At 43.9% G+C, this 21,667-nt stretch overlaps 1 protein-coding gene across 1 annotated transcript in view; it reads left to right on the plus strand.

The window, feature by feature from the left end:
- SYN3 (synapsin III) overlaps positions 1 to 21,667 on the plus strand; it is a 453,497-nt gene that overhangs the window by 69,610 nt on the left and 362,220 nt on the right. The window contains exon 4 of the mRNA XM_044780998.2: positions 20,979 to 21,070. Within this exon, the coding sequence (XP_044636933.1) occupies positions 20,979 to 21,070 (92 nt within the window). The remainder of the gene's footprint in view (positions 1 to 20,978; positions 21,071 to 21,667) is intronic.

Genomic DNA, 21,667 nt, shown 5'->3' on the forward strand with positions numbered 1-21,667 from the left:
ATTATTCTGTGCACAGCAACCAGAGCTGGCAGCAAGGTGAAACCCTCTGGGTGACCCCAAAGGAACTTTCAGTTCTCACATTCTGTGGGTTTGATACGAGCCTACTTGAAAAGGATAGTAAATTATGGATAAGGTGGTTGGATCCTGGACACATGAGCTTAGTCGGTAAATATTTGATGGGAATCAAACCAAGACCCACCGAGGACAGAACTCTGAATTCTATTCCGGCAATCTCTATCCTGGAGTTGTGTACTAGAGCAACTGTTTTCTGATCGTATTCCTTAGAGCCCAGATGATCCGCAGGGCTACCTGGGGTTGCAAACTGTTGAGCATCTTTGGAAGAAGAGAGGGAGGCAGGGAGAGAATCGGGGAGGGGAGGGAGAGAGAGAGACAGAGAGAGAATGAGACAAAGAAAGAAGGAGGAGCAGAAAAGAGAAGAGGGAGAGAGGTTAACAGCCCTTCTTCTATAGCAGTAATTCCCAACCAGGGGCAATTTTGTCCCCCAGGGAACATTTAGCAATGCCTGGAAACATTTTCGGTTGTCACAAGGGAGAATGCTACTGACATCTGTGGGTAGAGGCCAGGAATGCTGCTAAACATCTTACAATACGCAAGACAGCCTCCCGCAACAAGGAATTATCCAGCTCAAAATGTCAATAGTGCCCAGGCTGAGAAAGCCTGTTATGGACTGAAACAACTCCAAGACTACTCCTTTTGCGTGGGGAGCCCTCTGGGACTCTAAAGTCAGGAGATTGCAATCCAGTTTGTGATGATGTGGGCTTCCTAGACCACTCCGAAGGAACTTCCTCTTCACTCCCCCTTTTAGTCATCACTGGGACAGAAACAAGGAGGGACCTTCTCCCTCATTCTTAAGGGCAAAGACACTGAGGCAGAAGTTTCTGTGATTTCCCCAAGGTCTCACAGCTGGGAAGTTCCAAGAATGGAATTGAAACCTGCGTCTATCTTACCCCATGCTCAATGATTTTTGCAACATGACCCCACACCAGTAGATGTGTCCGCAGTAGCCCAGCAGAGGCCCAGAGCCAGTTGCAGCCCTACGGGGCTGGAGCAAGCCTGTTGTGTAAAGGGCCTGGGGATCTGTCATAGTCGAGCACGGTAAGACATGCAGACATGGAGAAGACAGCCATGAAGAAAGAAGTTTATTGTACTACTCACAGTCCCCTAAAAGCGGGGGAGCACAGCATGCCACATTGGGGGGCCACGTGGGGAAGCACCAGGGCTGGTCAGGAAGCAGTAAGAATGCAGGGAAAACATGAGCAAGAGCCTTTATTGTGGTTTCTCGTCAAGGAAAGGGCGAGGCAGGGTAAGCAGGCTGAGGATTGGCTAGGCTGAATAACTTCAGTGGACTCTGGGGTGTAGGGTCTGTCCCTGGTTGTCTGGTACCTGGCCCTGGGGTGATCAGGGCAGGGGTGTAGCAGCCTGGAGCTGAGAGCCCAATATAGCTTGGGAGTGTGGTTCTGGATTGGATTGCATTTGAAGGGCACTCTCTATGGCAGGTCCTTTACTGTCTCTCGGAACTGGCCAACTCTGTGAGGGGCAGTCCCTCCAGCGTCGGCAAGACCCCATGGTGTCAAAGCACCAGCATACGGAAAATAAATAAGATGTAGTGAATACTCCCATCCAACTCCAAGGCCTCACCACTCTGCTGCTTTATTTTTTTTTTTGAGGAAGATTAGCCCTGAGCTAACATCTGCCGCCAATCCTCCTCTTTTTGCTGAGGAAGACTGGCCCTGAGCTAACATCTGTGCCCATCTTCCTCTACTTTATATGTGCAACACCTGCCACAGCATGGCTTGATGAGCGGTGTGTAGGTCTGCACCTGGGATCTGAACCTGTGAACCCCGGGCTGGCAAAGCAGAGTGCGCGAACATAACTACTGGGCCAGCCCCTCTGCTGGTTTTTAACAGTCTGTTAAAACAGAATTCCTTTGTTTCCGATTAAATCTTATATAAAAAAACAATATTTAAGCAAATTAAAAAATAGAAATTAATACTCTGTTTGAGGCATAGTTGGAAGACCCTGAACCCTTTGACTGTCCAGAAACAGCATCCGAGGCCCGTCCTTAGACTGCCTCTTCAGAGCAATTCCCCTGCTGTCATTCTACCAGACCTCCAGTTGCTGCTTCCTTTGCCTCAGGTTCTGCCATGGGGTGGAAGGAGCCTCGTTGGGTAGTTAAGGGCAAGGACCCTGGAGCTGGACTGCTTGTGTTTGCATTCTCCGTCTGTCCCCTCCCAGCTGTGAGCCCTTGGGAAATATATTTAATTTCATCCTTCCTTAGTGCTCCTAGCGATAAAATGGGCATCATAATAATAGGACCTACCTTATGGGGTTACTGTCAGAATTACTTGAGTTAACACATGCAGAGCCCTTAGAACAGTGCCTGGCACATAATAAGTACTCAAAAAACTATGATAAACTTTAATCCAAATACAAATGTAATTTATGATGTTAAATTATAAATATAGTATATTGTAATTATTACATTGCTACTGGCATGACCAGTGGTATTCACACAGCTCCCACATCTGGTCCCAGTATGACTGGTCATCTTTTAGTAGTGTCACCACTTTTGTTTCTACTTCTCTGAAATCTACAGCGACTAATTCTCCTATTTTTGCTTCTGTTCCTGCTGTTTCTGTCATTGTTTCTACTGGGATAACCTTTGCCACCACGGCCATTGGGCATTGCTACCACCAAGTGAAAACAAGGTCAGCTGGCTCCTTAGAGTCAAAGATGGTGTGAGGGTGTAGAAAATGACATGAGCCATCCCTGCGGGGCCACCTCTGACACACTCATTTCTTTTGTATCCTCTTTGCACATCCCTCGCTCTGGGGTTAGGGGAAGTTATTTATGAAGTCCTCAGACCTGTGGGGTCATGGTTGATGAGGTTGTGGGTGTGATTCTGCATTTATGAGGTGTTTTCTCTGAATCTGCAAGGTCAGAAATGTCCCCCGGCAGCTGTTTGTGGCACTGGACCTGCAAGTGCCATTGTGGGTCAAGAATGTCCGTGGTTCAGCAGCTCGGGGGCCTGCCTGCTCCCCGGAACCTGGACAGAGATACCTCCTTGCCTTTGTTTCCTGTCACGGGAATGCGTGAGCACAGGGGGGTCCTTTTCCATGACACTGCCCCTTGCAGGCCGCATTTGGGGATTAAGGTCACATGGGCTCTGAGTCCATGCTGTCTTGGAACTACTTGTGGCCCCTGGGGAAGAAAATGAGCATCTGAGAAGAGGAACTTGGCCTTTAGAAACATGAGTCCCTATTGAGGAGAAGGAATCGGGGGAAGGTGGCCCTTGAGCCCCCCCTTTGTTGAGCCCAGGCTGAATTTGGAGGTATTTCACAGAGGTCTTTGGAACCGGTGACCGGTTCATACCTAGCTGCCTTAAATGCTTGGAGCAAAAACCTACGGGGACTTGCAAATCAACCTCGGGAAGAGAAATTAGCTATGTCTTGTCTCCGAACTCCCAAAACCTGCTCCAAAATAAACATGAGCTGTGCCGGCAGGTCCGCACAGGCCTTTTTTCTTCTTCATTTTAGAAGCTCCATGTGTGCATTATTTTAAATAGACGCCAGCACACGAGGCCCTTTTAATGAGATTGAAAACAGATGGGGCCTTAGGCTGTTCAGTAGCTCTCAGAAACCAACATGGGAAGTGCTAAGCCATCCTGTGTCCAGGCGACATTCATTTTCTTCTTGAAGCACAAGTCTGGCCAGACCTCCCATTCCCAGGGAGCACAAGCCTGCTTCCTGCATCAGGTGTGTCAGCCAGGGGAAGGAAGTCTCTCCTTTCGCTGCATTTACCGGTGTTTGCACTTACTTAACCCTTTGGCAGCTTGGGAGGAAGGACAATTGTGCTCGCCTTGGAGGCCCCATGCTTCTGGAGCTGGAAGCACGTGGTTTAGCTTGCTTATTGGAAATGGGATTATGACCCTCCATGGCTCACATCTCTCCAAAGGCTCCCAGTCTCACCCCAAGGAATAGCCAAAGTCCTTCCCATGGCTTTATGCCCTTCATGGTTAGACTTCTCTGGCCTTCTTCCTGCCCCTGTCTTTCTGGCTTACTCTGATCCAGCCACATTGGCCTTCTCTCTGTTCCTTAAAATCAAGCGACCAAAAACAGTAAGCGTTGGTGAGGACGTGGAGAAATTGGAACTCTTGTGCATTGCTGGTAGGGATGTCAAATGGTGCAGCCACTGTGGGAAACAGTGGGTGGTTCCTCAAAAAGTTAAACATAGAATCGCCGTATGACCAAGCAATTCCACTCCTGGGTATATACCCAAAAGGATTGAAAGCAGGGACTCAAACAGATCTTCGTAAATCCACATTTATAGCTTCAGCATTCACAATGGCCTAAAGGTAGAAGTAACCCAAGTGTTCATTGAGAGATGAATGGGTAAACAAAATGTGGTTGAGTCGTGCATCGCTTAACAATGAAGATACGTTCTGAGAAATGCATCAGTATGTGATTTTGTGATTGTGTGCGCATCACAGAATGTGCTTGCATGAACCTAGGTGGTATAGGCCACTACACACCTAGGCTACATGGTACTAATCTTATGGGACCACTGTCACATATGCGGTCCATCGTTGACTGAAACTTTGTTATGCGGTGCATGACTGTATATCCGCATCATAGAATATTAGTCAGCCTTCAAAAGGAATGAAATCTGACATGTGCTACAACATGGATGAACCTTGAAGACATTATGCTAAGTGAAATAAGCCAGATATAAAAGGATAAATATTGGATGATTCCACTTATATGAGGTACCTAGAGCAGTCAAATTCAGAGACAGAAAGTAGTGTAGTGGTTACCAAGGGCCAGGGGGAATGGGGAGTTAGTGTTTTATGGATTTTTGTTGAGGATGATAAAAGAGTTCTGGAGATGAATGGTGGTGATGGTTGTGCAACGATGTGAATGCACTTAATGCCTCCAAACACTTAAATAGTGGCTAAAATGGTAAGTTTTATGTCGTGTGTATTTTACCACAGTGAAAACTAACTTTGAAAAACTCAAGCAAGCACACCCTGCCTCAGGGCCTTTGCTCTTGCTGCTCTCTTTGCCTGGAATCCTCTTCCCCCAGGTTTCCACATGGCTCATGCCCCCACTGCATTTAGATTATTTGGGCAGAGGTCACTCCTCAGAGAGGCTTGGCCACCCTCTCTGAATTGGCACCCCCATACACACTTCTCTATCACTTTCAACAACTTTACCTGACTTATTTTTCTTCATGGCATTTAGCACCCTGAATGCTGGACTTTCCAAAGTCTCCAGCCTGAGCTGGAGCTGCCATGGAACAGCAGGGCATCTGTGTCTGGGGCTCAAAGCTGGCCATGTGTCTGGAGGCCCCAGTGGGAGGAAGTGGCAGGTCCCCATCTGGGGGTGCAGGCCTGTCCCCCGGATGTGCAGATTGGGTTCAATAGAGGGAGAGGAGACACAGAGGGACAGCTAGAGGCAGTTCTGGGACGAGAAGGCGAGGTCCACACTGTGGGGAACAGTGTGTAGAAAAGGAAGGTTGAATGCTTTTTTCATTCCCACAACCCTGAAAATGGTTTTAAACCTTTAAAGTGAAAAAAAGAAAAGCGTTAAGGTAGGATAGAGCATTTGAATTGCTCAGAGCTTTGATAGATGTTCCTGTCATCACATAATAACTTTCAATTTTCAATATGGAAACAAATCTACGGAAATTAAATTACATCAGCTCTATTTAAGCTCCTTTGGTATGTCCCCTCACTGTTCCCAGCTGGGTGGTGCGTGCCACATCCCTCGCCTCGTCTCACCCCAAACATTTCCTCCCGGAGCTCCAGCCACAGTCGCCTGCTGCACCTTCAGTTTCGCGCCCACCTGATCTGACCGGGCGTAACTGCCCCTCAGTGGACTTTGCTTCCACATCCCAATCTCCAAGCCCCCCAACTTGTCCATTGTCCATCTGGAGAAACGTGGGGAGACTTTCCCATCTAATTTGCTTAATTCTGTAAACACACTTTTCTGACCATTCAGCAGAATGGTGTTTAAACATGTGGAGCCCAGCTCAGCAGTGAGGAGAAGACGACGTCAAGGGGACATGAACCATCATTCTTTTCTGTGTAGCTAAGCTGTGGGCTTCAAATCTTGGAACATTTGCCAGATCTGTTGCAGGTACCAACAATTGGTTGCAGGTGGCAAAATTGGTTTCTAGGTCTCTTAACCTTATAAAAGCTCTGGACATGGGGAGAGGTGAAGCTGGGGTGGTCCCACATGTCTGTCCTCCTTAAAGACTCCTCCTCCTCCTTTGCCCTCCCACCCCCATCCCTCCTTCTCCTTCTCTCCTTCGATGAACACCCTCCCCAGCCTCAGGACATTATCAAAAGCTCTCTCCACCCTTGAGGTTTCCCTTGGCGGTGGGGGGGGGGGGAGTGAGGACAATGGATGTTCTACTTTGAGGTTTATAGGTGCTGTTGTTTCTTGTGGGTACAGCTCTCTTGGGAACCTGAGCAGGAAGGGGTGACTGTCAGGACAGAATTAGGGCATGCCTGGGTCCTCTGTTTTTCAGCCTCAGAGACCCCACCTTAACCCTTGACAAATGTACATCTAGACTTCGGAGAATAAAACTTAGCCATTAAGAAATTCCTTAAAAATCAGAATGATGCATCTACTGGTGATTTTTCTCAAACTTGACTCCTTGACTTCTTGTATTGCCAAGTGTGATGATGATGGTGTTGATGATGGTCATGGTGATGATGGTCATGATGATGATGAATCATCATTATCTTCATTGACGTTAGTGAAGATGATGATGTTGGTGATGAGGATGGTGATGGTGCTAACATCTTACCGTCTCATGCAGAATAAAATCCTTACCAGATCCTTACCATGATCTAGTCCACTGTCCTCTCTCTGACCTTGTCTCCTTCCACTCACCCCCTCACTAGCCCTGTTCCAGCCACAATGGCTTCCTTGCTGTTCCTTGAACTCTGCGCATGTGCTCCAGCTTCAGGGCCTTTGCACTTGCTGTTGTCTCTGCCTTTGAAGCCCCCTCTCCTTATTGGCATGATTTGCTCCCTCTGCTCATACCACTGATCAAGCGCCACCTCCCCTGGGCCCCATTATTTGCCGTAACACTCACTTCCCGGCGCTCTATCCTCTTACCAGGATCTATTTTTCCTCTCCTGACATATTGTTTATTGTTAATGGTCTGTCTCCCCAACTAGACAAAGTTCCATGAGAACAGGATTTTTGTCTCTTACTTTCACTGCCATCATCAGGTCCTACCCTTGGCTTTGTAGTTGCTCAAAAATAAGTCGTTGCATGAATGAATGGATGGATGAACACAGTCAGATGGGAGATGAAGTTCTGGCTCTCTTGCTCAGTAGCTTTGTGATCTTGGCTGAGTCCTTTCTTCTCTCTGCTTGTCAGTTCTCTCACCCCTTAATGAGGATGCTAATACCTCCCTCCTACCAAGAGGTGATGGTACTGATCAAATTAAATAACATAACCGGGCTAGCTAACATTCATTACACACTTATTTTCACATAGGCACCTTGCTAAGGGCTTTTAAGTGGGTTCATTCATTTCATGCTCACAAGCGCCCTAGGAAAGCACCATTCTTAGCCTCATTTTTCACATAAGGGACCGAGGCATAGAAAAACTGATTAACTTTCCTCAAGCTGTACAGCAAGTAAGGGGTAGAGTTCAGATTCAAAGTCATGCGGTCTGATTCCAAAAACCACTATTTACTTAAACTGAAAATCACTGCTGTTGATTTTTTTTTTTTCTCGTAATAGGTAAACTCTACCTAATTTTGGGTATTCCATTTCTTGAACATTTAGGAATGTGGGTTTTATCATTTTACTTTTTCCTGTATTTTTATATTTATTTTGATATGTTTTATGTATTTCTCTCTCCTTGCCGTGCCTTCTCCATCTACCCACCCACACACCCCCCACACACTCACACACACACACAAATACAGAGGCATGTTATGGTTTAGGGGTGAGCAGAGGTGCCTTTGCATCTGCTCTGCCCGCAGGAGCTGGGTGCTAAGCATGGCAGCCACGCAGTCCTGCCAGGCAGCACACCCTGACGGGGTGGCCCAGGCCTTCGCTGAGATGCCAGACCGTGCTCCTGAGTGAGATTTCCTGGTCTGGAATCTGCCACTGAGTGAGTCTGCAGACTCTCAAAGCCTCTTTTGTCTGCAAGGTGAGTCTGTACTGGTGGAAAAGAGCTCAGCCCCAAGATGCCAGCCAAGGAAGTCACTGAGCCCACCAGGCCCTCAGAGCTCAAAACACGGTGTGTGCTGGGAAACCGACAGGAAGCAGTTCTTGCCGACAGCAGGCCGTGGGCCGCCTGCCAAGTGTTTACCAGCAGCGGGGCAGTTGAAAGAGGCAGAGTGAAGGAGGGGCAGGGCCTGTGGCTTCGCTGACAGAGGCTGTAAACTGACACAGAGAAGACACGGGGAAGGTGTGAAAATGAGGGTGGCCACACGCAGGGGAAACCCAAGGCCGGCCAGTCGGCCCAGCTCTACGCATTAGAACCCGCATCACCTCAAATAAGCCACTTGGTGCCGTGTGAACAGGGTTAGCCTGTGTTTGGATAATTACATCCCAGCTGATGTAATTACCAGGGTGGAACTTTGGGCAAAGTCATTCTGCTGCCCTGGGCCTCACCTCTGATATCTGTGAAATGGGCATTCGTTCGTTCAGTGATGTAAGCCAGGCACTGGTCTGGGTGCTGGGAGAGAGCCGTGAGCAGAACACAGAATCTCTGCCTCCTCGGAGCTTCTATTCTAGGGAGAGAGATGGACAGTTAGGTACGTAGACGGGAGGGACGTCAATATTTATGAGGTGTGAGTGGCATGAGGAAGCGGCTGGGGGACAGGAGGCTGCAGCTTGCGCAGTGTGTTTGACAATGGAAAGGGGGCCAGTGTGGCATGGCAGCGTGAGTCAGAACTGGGGACAGGGGATGGTGGGAGGCAATGTCAAGGAGGTCGTCAGAGTCTAAATCTCGTGGGACCGTATAGGCTGTGTAGGGCTTAGGGTTTGTATGTTTAGTGCTACTTTATTATTATTTCTGTTGTTGTTTATCCTTTCAATGAGTCTCTTAGACACTGTGAGACCCTGTGAAGGAACTTAAGACTTGAAGAAGATCGTAGTACACACAGAATGCTGATTTTTTAAAAGGAATTTGTTAATGACACGGTTGCGTTCCCAAGAGGAAACATAACAATCTCCTAGGGATTAGGGTGGAATTTTGATGATAACTTGCTGGAGGATTCAGGAATGCCCTAATCCTGCCTCGACAATCACCACCACCACCCATTTCCACGTTCCTAAGGTAGCCCAAAACACAAGGAGGAATAGCAAATAATAGTCGAAATACCACTACAAGTTAGCTGGCCTAGGCCCACCAACCCCAGGGCAGGGGCCTCTGCTCAAGCTGGCCCGAATCTCTCAGTTTAGGCTCTAGACTGAAGGAGTGCCACTTCTTACCCTCCTTTAAGGCAACATCTTATTTGTGGACATTCCTTACTAAATTTGTGGCTATTATTACTAGATAGTTCCTTAGGTACAGTGAGCACAATTCTGAGAAGAGAGAGCAGGCCATCCTGCCCGTCTGGGAATCAGAGTTCACTGCTGCCAACTCATGGAAGAGAGAGTGGCAGAGAGGAAGACGGATGCCGAAGTTGGCTTCTTCGAGGGGCTACAAGGCAGGAGAGAGGAAGTTAGCTTGATGACCCACCCAGATCAGCAGACACTCAGCTCCCGAGGAGCAGACCACGGAAGCCAGAATCACACATGGTTGCCTGGCTTTTCAACCTAGCAATGACTCTGCCCGCTATTGACTATAGCATTGTCATGTCCTGACCGGTGGATTAACAGTTCCTCTTTATGAGGGAGGGTAAGAAGGGTTAGAGACCAGGAAAGAGGGTCAGAAGTTGTGCTACATTAGGAAAGGTACCGATGCTGCCCACCTTCTCTTATGAACTTGGTAGCTGTCTGTCTGTCTCTCTGTCTTTTTCTCTCTCTCCTCCTGCAAAATATACAAAGTGTCTAAGGCTGTGGAAAGGGGTACGCTCTACGTGTTTAAGGGTACAGTCCGGATCAGGTAGTCTTCACTAACTGACAGGAATTTCCAGTATCTTATCAGCCACCCTTGGATTCCAGAATAATCTGTTTGCCAGCGTCTTGCCTTTCTCAGGAACTCTGGACAACATCTCTTTGTGTCGAAATCCTTCTTCAGTCAGGCTTCACGGTCAAGGCTGATAGCTCCTACCTCTGCATTCCCACACATTCTTGGTTTCTTGTGTACATTCCAGTCAGTCATCTAATTCCCAGTCCCAATTTCAGTTTCTTTCCCATCAATCTGTGAGCCTAATAGCATCTTTCAACTTACTGTCATAATGATTGCAATCACCATTTTCCATTCTGTCATCAATATCATTATCATCGCAAATGCAATTATTAGTAACTAAACATGAATACCCCATGCTTTCAGTAATACTATCTACTTGGCATCACATGCTTGCCAGGTGCCAGTTCCAGTGAGAATGCAGCCAAAGACCCTACAGGAGAGTGAATGCATTCCATCTCATTCCTGTGTGTGTGTGTGTGCATGCATGCACACGCACGCATGTGCATGCATGTGTGTTTTGGAACTAGACATGAGTTTAATTATAAACAGGTGCTTATATCTCCTTCTGATCTAGGGGGCTATAGAAGAGATTTTGTTGGTGGATGTGATTCTAAGCATATCTAGTCCTGATAAAAGAGCCTGAGACTTAGGAAGTGCTGCATAAATATTTGCGGTTAAGTATTTAATCACTCTCCTCCTCTGCAGTCTTTAGTGTTTCCCAATGGCCCCCCAAAGATGTCTACACCCTAATCCCTGGAAACTGAGAAAATGTTACTCAAATGGGATTTGCAGATGTGAATACAGTTATGGACCTTAAGATAGGGAGAGTATCCCTGATTATCCCAATGGGCCCAGTCTAACCACTCAAACCTTTAAAACAGAGAACTTTCTTTGGCTAGATATGGAGGTGTGGCAGAAAAGTTAGAAAAATAAGAAGGACTCAATGTGCCACTACTAGTTTGAAGATGGAGAGTGTAACATGACAAGGAATCAGATGACCTTGAGCTGGGTGAGGTTCCCAGTTGACATCCAGCAAGGAAGTGGGGACTTCAGTCCTACAACCACAAAGAGCTGAATTCTGCCCATCACCTGAATGAGCTTGGGAGCAGATTCTTCCCAGGGCCTCCTTGAGAGCCCAGATGGCTGACCTTGTGAAACCCAGAACAGAGGAACCAGCCTAGCTCATATGGTCTTCTGACCTATAAAGCAGTGAGATGATAAATTTGTGTTTTTCGAAGTTGTTAAGTTAGTGGTAATTTGTTGTGGTAGCCATAGAAGACTAATGCCCTATAGAATGATATCCCTGTTCCTTCACAGGGAAGTCAAAAGCATCATGAACTGGTATCTGGCCCACCTTTCTAGCCCATAACATAACATAATGTCTCACATTATGTTCCTCCATATACTCCATGCCCCAGATACAAAAGACATTGACCTGCTATTCCACTGACCCATTGACTAGCTCTGTGTTCTCATCTGTGCTTTTATTCATAGAAACTTAGATTGGGTCTTTCCCTCCTCTCTGCCTGGAAACACCATCCTCATTGCCATGATCTAGTGGATCTGGCAATGGAAAGAGTCTCAGAAGGCAAGTTACTTAGCATGTGTAGGTATCCATTTATCTGTAAAATATAAAATAACACTTCATTCTACAAGTATTTTTGGAATACCTACTGTGTGTCAGAAGCTGCCTATAAAGCAGTGAACAGCATTTTAACAAAAATATTATTGCTTGGCATTCCTTTTCATAAGTTGTGCTATGATAATAGATTTTTTTTTCCTTTGGTGATAACTGAGGGACACTGGTTGAGAAAGAGAGATCTATAAAAATGAAAGGGAATATGGAGATAATGGACTAAACTGATGATAACTCTTTCATTTTAAAGATGAAGAAAATTAAAGTGGAGAGAGAGTGAGGGGTTTGCCTAAGGTCATACGCTGGGTCAATGTCAAATCCAAGATTTAGAACCCTTGTCCCCAGACTTAAAGGCCAGTTCTTTTATACCTCCAGGTACGTGTTTAATAAAAGTGAAACAAATAGGAACACTCAGATAGTCCAGAACTTTTGATTACCATTGAGATCAATGTTGAAAACCTCCCACACCTGGTTTTAACAAGAGTAACAAAATACATACATATATGCGTAATGTTGTGAAAACCTGCCTTTCTTTAATGGCATCAAGATGTAATGTCCTACTAACATATAACATGGCTATTTTCCCTCCTAAAACAGAATTTTGGCAATCGAGATCACATGCAGCCTTCTTCATTTTCCAAAGCCATACATTATGACATTGCTTTTCCTGTTAAAAATAAGGGAAAGAGGGGCTGGCCCCGTGGCCGAGTGGTTAAGTTCGCGCGCTCCGCTGCAGGCGGCCCAGTGTTTCGTTGGTTCGAGTCCTGGGCGCGGACATGGCACTGCTCATCAAACCACGCTGAGGCAGCGTCCCACATACCACAACTAGAAAGACCCACAGCGAAGAATATACAACTATGTACTGGAGGGCTTGGGGGAGAAAAAGGAAAAAAAAAAAAGGGAAAGAAATTCTTTAAAATGCCTCTGCTGGCCAACAAATAAGCAAAAAGAAATGCAAATGAGATAGTGGGCTCAAGCTTTCAACAAAGTGGGAAGAAGTTAAAATAATAGGGAATGCTTAGAACTGTGCTGAAACTTGAAAGTTCACTTATAAAGCAAAGAGAAATTTGTAGAGTAGGTGCGTATGGCAATAGTGGAATGCCACAGGCACCATTCTTGGATTAGGTGAGGACCCAAAGTGATAGAAGTGCTTGTGCTTCTCCATTTATTAACTTCCCAACCAGAAGGCCACGCTAATAAGCTGGTGAGAGTTGTTTGCACTGTCAGCAAAGCTGGAGTGGCTGAGCTCTTGATTTTTATTTTTTTTTTTACCTTTAAGTTGGGTATTTTCCTGGTGAGCTCTTTGAGGGGTCTGGCTGAAATGGTGAGTTGCAGTCTGGATCAGGGAATAATAGAGCTCATTCTGTCCAGACAATCATGCCACTCGGAAAACATCCAGTTTATGCAGGAAAGAGCCTTTGAGGTGGTCCGGTTGCCAGGTGTCTGTGGGTATCTTGGAATGGGTGAGTAGGAAGATGTTTTCTCTGATCAGTAGGTTGAGGGGACAAGGGGTGTGGTCATCCTACCTTGTCTTTGGACCTGTTATTGCTGGGGACTATTTGGGTTGATTCGTTCTTAGAATATTATAATACCTGATGTCAAGGCTCACTGTAAAGCTACAGTTATTGAGACAACTTGAAACACATTCAAGGATAGACAAATAGATCAATAGAATAGAGAGTTTAGAAATAGACTGCCACATATAAAATGACTTGATGTTTGGCAAAGCCACCCATGAAATTCCATCAGGAAAGAACGATCTTTTGAATAACTAGTGCCCGGTTATTTGAATAATGATATGGAAAAATTGAACCTTGAGTTCACTTTGAGTCTTGTCTCACATTTTATACAAACACTTAATTCTAGATGAATTATAGACCTAAATGTGAATATAAAACGTAAAACTTCAGCAGAAAACATTGGAGAGTCACTATTGACCTTGGGATGGGCAAAAATTCCTTAAGTTAGATAAAATAAAAACATTAACTCTAAAAATTATTAAATTATACTTTATCTATATGAATATATATGTATATATAGTCTTCATTAAAAAATATGAAAGTAAAGAGACATGCCACAGACTGGAAGAAGAAATTTGCAAATGAATGTATCCAACAAAGAATTTGTATGTAGAATATATTTTAACATACCCCTTACATATTCATAAGAAAAATGCAAACAAAAACTACAAATAGGGACAAAGATTTGAACTGACATTTCACCAAGGAGATTATCTAAATTGTTAATTAGCACATGAAAAGGTGCTCCATATCACTAGTCACCAGAGAAGTGCAAATTAAAACCACAGTGTGCTACCATTGAACACTCTTCAGAATAGCTAAAATTAAAAATGTTGACCACACCAAGTGCTGAAGAGGACGTGACAACTATAATTCTCATATCGTTAATAGGTGTTTAAATCGACTAAACCGCTTTGGAAAATTCTTCAATGGTATCTTCTAAAGCTAAGTATATGCCATCCTATGACCTAGCAATTCCGCTCCTAGGTATATACCCAAGAGAAACGAGTGTATATGTCCACCAAAAGAGATGTGCAAGAATGTACACAACTTTTTTCTTAATAGCCAATGACTAGAATTAGTCCAAGTGTCCATCATCAGCCAAATGGATAAATATATTATTTTCATACCCAGACAATGAAACACTACATAAAAATAAAAACCACAACAGCACGGATGAATCTCACAGTGTGTCTTTATGTAAGATGAGTGAAAGAAGGCAAATACCAAAGAGAACATACTGTGATATTCCATTTATATGAAGTTCAAGAACAAGCAAAACTAAGCTATGGAAATGGAAGACGTTAAACTGATAGCATCATGGTGTGAGAATTGATATCCGCTATAATGAGGATGATGGAGCATTCAGGGATGCTGGAAATGTTCCATATCTTGATCTGGATATTGATTATATAAGTGTAAGTCAATTAAAAATCATCGAGCTGTCAACTTCATATTTATGAACTTGACTGCGTTTATTTTAGCTTTCCCTCTTTCTTTGAGGCATTCTTCTAAAGTTGACAAGATATGTCTTTAATATATCAACATCTATGTCTAAATAATATTATATCCTTTCACATGCAGTGTAAGAACCTTAACAGTGTATTTCCGTTTCCCATTCCCATCTTTTGTTTTCTTGTTATAGAGTTTACTTCCACATGTGTCATAAACTCCCATAATACAGTGCTACTGTTTTGCTTTAAATACTTAATTGTCTTTTACACAGATTTTAAAACTGAAAAAAAAACTATGTTTTATATTTACCATATGCAAAATTCTTCATTTTGTGCCAATACAGCTTTCCACCTGGTATTATTTTTCTTCTGCCTGAAGAACTTCCTTTAACATTGTTCAGACTTGCAATAAGTTTTCTCAACTTTTGTTGGCCTGAAGAAGTCTTTAGTGTGCCTTCGTTTTCAAAAGATAACTTTGCTGGATGTAAAGTTCTAGGTTGACAAAATTTTTTCTTGCAGTATTTTAAAGTTGTTCTACTGTCTTCTAGTTTGCTGTTTTCTGACAAGAAGTTGGCTGTCCTTCTTATCTTTGTTCCTCTTTATATAAAGTATATTTTCCCCCTCTGGCCACTTTGAAGCTTTTTCCTCTTCATCACTGGTTTTTAGTAAGTTGATTATCATATGCTGTAGTATGATTTTCTTTATGTTTCTTCTACTTGGGATTCATGAATATCTTGGGTCTGTGGGCTTATATTTTTCATCAAATTTGGAAAAATTTTGGCCATTTTTCTTTAAAAATTTCTTTATGTTCTTCCCTCTTCTGCTCCTGGGACTTCAGTTACACAATTAGACTGCTTGATATTATCTCATAACTCAGTGAGGCTCTTTATTTTTTCATTGCTTTTGTTCCTGGCCTTCATTTTTTTCTATTTTTTTTTTTTTTGAGGAAGATTAGCACTGAGCTAACATCAGCTGCCAATCCTCCTCTTTTTGCTGAGGAAGACTGGCCCTGAGCTAACATCCATGCCCATCTTCCTCTACTTTATATGTGGGACGCCTACCACAGCATGGCCTGCCAAGTGTTGCCATGTCCACACCCAGGATCTGAACCCCGGGCTGCCAAAGCAGAACATGTGCGCTTAACTGCTGTGCCACTGGGCCGGCTCCATGGCTGTCATTTTGTATAGTTTGTATTGCTTTCTCTTTAAGTTCACCAGTATTCTCTTCTGTAGTGTCTAATCTGCTTTTAATCTAATACAGTGCATTTTCCATTTAAGATTTTATATTTTTATCTCTAGAAGTTCTATTTTTTCATTTTTAAATTTTCCACTTCTCGTCATGTTAATGTTTTTTCCTCTACATTCTTGAGAAAGTGGAACATATTTATAGTAGTTGTTTTAACTTTCACTTTTGCTCTTCCCATCATCCCTCATTTCTGGATCTGTTCTTCTGGATTGATTTCTCCTTATTATGGGTCATATTTTCATGCATCCTTGCATGCCTGGTAATTTATGGTCAAGTGCCATAAATTTTACATTGCAGATTTTATGTATCATGTGCTGGATTTTGTTATATTTCTTTAAATAGTGTTGTACTTTGTTTGGGGATGCAGTCAAGTTACTTTAAACAAGCTTGCTCCCTTCAGGGCATGTTTTGAAGCTTTTCTTAGGATAGAATGATTAATTATCCTAGTCTGCTTGGGACTAAGGAGGTTGCCAGGACATGAGACTTCTACTTAAAAAGTAGAACTGAGGGGACTTCTGGGAAGCAGGGCTTCCAGTTTTAAGACTGGGAAACTCTAAGCAAACTAGGACAACTTTGTCACCCTGGATCCAGACCATGCTGTAGTCCTGAGCTAACTGAGTCCCACTACTAAATTTTGAGGACCCTACTCATCTTATAAAATCATTACACTCTGCCTAGTGAGAACATAAACTATTCCCGGCCCTGTGTGAGTTCTGGAGATTGTTGAGTCTACTCCTTTGTGATGTCTCTTTCCTTGGCCTTGAGTAGGTTACTCTCATGCGTGCTCCGATCAGTCCTCAGCCAGAGACTTGCAGATCTCCCTGGTGGTCTTTTTCTGTGCAATGTGTTTTCCTATACTCTGTCCTGCAAATTCTAGCCACCTTGACCTCCTTGAACTCTAATTTCTAACTCCTCAGCTCATTGAAGCTGCCGAGCTCTGTTGGCATTCTTCCACACTTCTCCACTGCCTGGAAACTGCCTCCGGGCGGTAAGCTAGGGTAATCATAGGCGTAATTTTGTCTGTTTCCTTTTTACAGAGGTCATAGTCCTGCAATGCTTGTTGTCCAATGTCTGAAAACTATTACTTAATGTATTTGGTCTGGTTTTCTAGTTGTTAAAGATGAGAGTGTAAATATAGTCCCTGTTACTTCATTGTGGCCATAAGCAGAAGTCCTTACTCTATATTTTATACCTCAATATTTAAAAAAATGTTTATGTTATAAATACTTGAAGGTGTTGCTCTTTTTCTGGTTACACCATTTTTGGAACATTTGGTGTATCGTCACCAAGACAATGAAATATTTGAAAATAATAATAGCAACTGTTTACAGAGGTCTTCTTTCCATGTCTCACTCCTGTTGCTAGCGTTTCATGTACATTATCTTGAATCTTTACCAAAACTTTTAGAGATAGGTATTGTCGATATTATTGTCTCCGTTTTAGATATGTCAAAACTGAGATTCAAAGCAGCTGCTCACTTGACCAAACTCATCAGCTTAGTGTATTGAGCAGCTTACTTTTGAATGCAGTCTCTCTGAATATTCCTTTATCCATACCATAATGCCTAATGTGTAGTATTTATGCAGATAGCACGTCAAAAACAGTTGCGACCAAAATGTTTTTGAGGTCAAAAGGTTAACATCTGCACAAAGTTTCAGTGACTTTGAGGATAGTGTTTTACAGTATAGGTGCATAGACAATGTATTACTTTGTGTGTAACTGTGTCTGTGTGCGGGAGAGGGGGTATGTGTGTATTTATATGCAGATGTTTATGTTTGGTGAAGTGGATAAAGCAGGCTTGGCTAACCACATTGACCTTCTTCGAACCCTGATGCCTTTGCATGCAATACTGAAATCGTATCCAATTCCCCAAATTATTGTATTAGTTTCCTAGGACTGTCATAACAAATTACCACAAACTTAGTGACTTAAAACAACAGAAATTTATTCTCTCACAGTTCTGGAGGCCAGAAATCTGGAATTAAGGTGTTGGCAGGGCTGCAGTCCCCCCGAAGGCTCCGAGGGAATATCTGTCCTTGCCGCTCCCGGCTTCCTGGTGTTCCTTGGCTTTTGACGGTGGAACTCCAATCTCTGCCTCCATCTTCAGATAGCCTTCTTTCCCGTATCTCTCTGTCTCTTCTTCTCTTCTTTTATAAGGACTTGTACTGGATTTAGGAGCTACCCTAATCCAGGATGGATTCATCTTGAGATCCTTAGTTACATCTGCCAAGACCCTACTTCCACAAAAGGTCCCATTTACAGGTATGAGGGGTTAGGATGGGGATATTTGGTGGTGGGGCGGGGGTGTCAATTCAACCCACTACAGTGTCTATGAGAGCTCTGAGGCTCTTCAAAATTGGCTGCTCCTTAAGATTCTCCCAGGAGGGTCATGATGCTATCTTGAAGAAGGAGCTTGGATGCTTCTCTGTTCATTTCCATGGTTGTTGAAGTTTTTAGAAAGTTAAATACGGAAGAATGCCCCTTCTTTGCTATCCCAGCTCTCTGTGCTTAATCCAGCAGAGGCTTTCTCCCCTACAACCCAGGCATTTACCTCCTGTAATTACTCATAAACCGTGACTAGGAATAACTCTAGACACCCAGATCTGAACAAGATGAACTTCCAGCTTGTATATCTAAGCCCGACTGTGTCTTCTCTCCAGGTATTTCTCTTTCCATTTGGGCAGCAAGACAGCTCCTGGGTCTTTGCCAGCTTTGAGTCAGAGTGTCTACCATCCAAGATTCTGATTCACTCCCTTTCTTCATATATTTGGTGCTCAGCTATGCTGTGTTGCAACTCTCTTGTAACTTCTTTTTCTCCACACACACAAGCAACAACTTTTCTTGCTAATTTTTCTCTGTAATCTCGCCAATGAAGTATCTTAAACATGATGAGACTGAGTTTTTAAGGCATTAGAATTAATAACTAGGTCGTTACCACTGTTTACTAACCTGGACTCATTAACAGGGCTCTTTGCCTTTCACCTGGCCACAGCATAATGAGGTTATTAATTAGAGCAAGAAACATAAGCACTCTGGGTTTGCTTTGGTGCCATCTAGGGAGATGGCTAGGTCATCGGTCATCATTCCTGGTAAATGTTTCCAAGGCGATATATTTCAATCACCATGAAGTGATGTTCTCCTTCAATGTAAGCTTGTTTTTCTCTTTAAATGGGTTATTTTTAAGTCCATAAAATTCCCAGTTGTAATCCATCCAGTGCCTTATTTAGCTAAACAGTGGGGGCAATGGGGGCAGCAGTTAAAAGTACAGGCTGGAGCCAGCCTGCCTGGGTTTAAGTCCTGGCTCTGCTACTTACTGTGTGACATGGTGCAAGTTATTTAATCTCTCTCTGTGCCTCGGTATTTTCATCGGGATGAGTGTGAGGATGAAATGAGCTCATATGTGTAAAATGCTTAGGATGGTATCTGGCACACGGTGAGTGTTTTATATATGTGAGCAGTTATTTTGTATTCATTAAGTAAGAGAAATAGCTTTTGACCTCTGTTGCATATAAGGCACAGTTTTGTCCTATATGCTTTCTAAGATGGGGTTACAGGTTGAATTGTGTCTCCCCAAAATTCATATGTTGAGGTCCTAACCCCTGGGACCTCAGAATGTGACATTATTTGGAGATAGGCTCTGTACAGGGGTAATCAAATTGAAGTGAGGTCATTAGGGTGGGCCCTGATCCAGTAGGACTGGTGTCCTTATAAAAGGAGGAACTTTGGATAAGGAGACACACAGAGAGGAAAAACAACGTGATGACACAGAGGGAGAAGGCCATCTACAAGCCAAGGAAAGAGGCCTGGAACAGATTCTTCCCTCACAGCCCTCAGAAGGAACCAACCCTGTTGACATCTTGGTTTTGGACTTCTAGCTTCCAGAGCCGAGAAAAGAAATTTCTGCTGTTTAAGCCACCTGCTGGTGGTACTTTGTTCTTGCAGCCCTAGGAAACCCATGCAGATGGTTACATCATCAAATCGCCATCCCCAGGGAAGCATGCAACTGGTAGAAGGGATGTGTGTATTCCACAGGACTCTGGTCGCAAGCCACAGAAATTCACTAAATATAGCTTAAACAAATAAGAAAACTAAAAGATGAACTTATGAGAATGCGAAAGTATCTCATAAATTCCAAGGGTAGGATTGTAGCTGGCCCATAAACATCAAGAGCAATTCTCATCTCTTGCCTCTGCCCCTCTCTTTGTGACGGTGACATTCCTCTCTCTCTCCCTCTCTCCCTATCTCTCCCCCCGCCCCCCCGCCCCCGGTTTTTTGTGCTTCCCCAATCCAGATGGCAGAAAACATGGTCCCCAATCGCACCCAGGTTTATGTATTATAGACACAACTCCCTAGAAAGACACTGTATGAATCATGCAGCAGTTTCAAATCTAATGGAAGGGCATCATATTCCTCCACCCTGGGTCAGGGGCCAACCCCATCAACTGGGACCAGTATTTCAGTGCACCAACATGCTGCTTCTATTGTGACCATATGTGTGGAGTGAAGGGATGGGCCGCCACCAAAAAAGGAAACAGGTGGCAGATAACTTGAGAAGGGCCCGTCAACACTGATGAGTGATCACTTAGCTGTCATGCCATACCACTGCTGAGCCTGAAGCTGAAGAAGTCTAGAGAAAATGCCATATTGAACAGCTTTTGGCCTCTTTTAGTCCTGGAGTTAGAGTCGTGTCTTCCGTCGTCAAGGAGGTGGAAATTACTAGTGGTTAAAAGCATGAGTCCTAGAATCAGAGGTACGTGGGTTTTAATCCAACTTTGCCTTTTATTAATTATGTAACCTTGGACATGTCACCATGCATCTCTGCACCTCAGCTTCCTCATCTTTCAAAAAGGGAAGTAAATAATATTGCAAACGTCCTAAGTTTCAGGTGAGGTATAAACATTTATTTGGCACCTGTTAGTATCCAATAAATGTTAGCAGTTATTAGCATCATTAGTATTTGATGAACCCTTTTTTGTTTTGCTTTCTCCTTCAGGCTGAATTCTCAGAGTTGAACCTAGCTGCCTATGTTACTGGGGGCTGTATGGTGGACATGCAAGTCGTGAGGAATGGGACCAAGGTGGTGAGGTAAGGAGGATGGAGATACAGAAAAATCTTCATTTGAGAGGTGTTTATGGGATGCCTCGCATAAGCAACCGCTCTATCTACTGCCTACAACCTGACTCCTCCACTACGTGCACTTCCACAAACAGACTGTCTTCTTCCCAGGAGTTCCAGGTCTTGTTGCGATAGGAGTGGCTAGGGGGACCAATAATATGAGGAAGAAACCGTGGCATCCCCAAATGAGCCATAGGCTTGCAGAGAAAAGAGTTGGGTTCCATTTCTGGCTTTGTGGCTCCATTCAGCATGTTCTTTAGTCTCTCTTGCCCTCTGATTCTCATCAGCAGCATGATGATAACCACACTGAAGTGGAAGGCTGTATGTGAAAGCACCCTGTGAATTCTACAGTATGCACAAATGTGGGGGTTTATTAGAATGAGCTGTGTCCTGCTTCCAGCAATATGGCAGACTATGTGTTCAGAGAATCCTATCCCAGGACATCAAACCTAAAAGTACTAGATTTAATATTTTCCCAGAAAATCTGTTTATAATATATGCTGAGCTGGAGGGGAAGTGAGGGAATTCTTCAGAAGCCCAGAAATGGCAAGAAAGTATAAATCCACA

Source organism: Equus asinus, chromosome 4 (genome assembly GCF_041296235.1).
Source record: "Equus asinus isolate D_3611 breed Donkey chromosome 4, EquAss-T2T_v2, whole genome shotgun sequence".
In the NCBI taxonomy this organism is placed as follows: domain Eukaryota; kingdom Metazoa; phylum Chordata; class Mammalia; order Perissodactyla; family Equidae; genus Equus; species Equus asinus.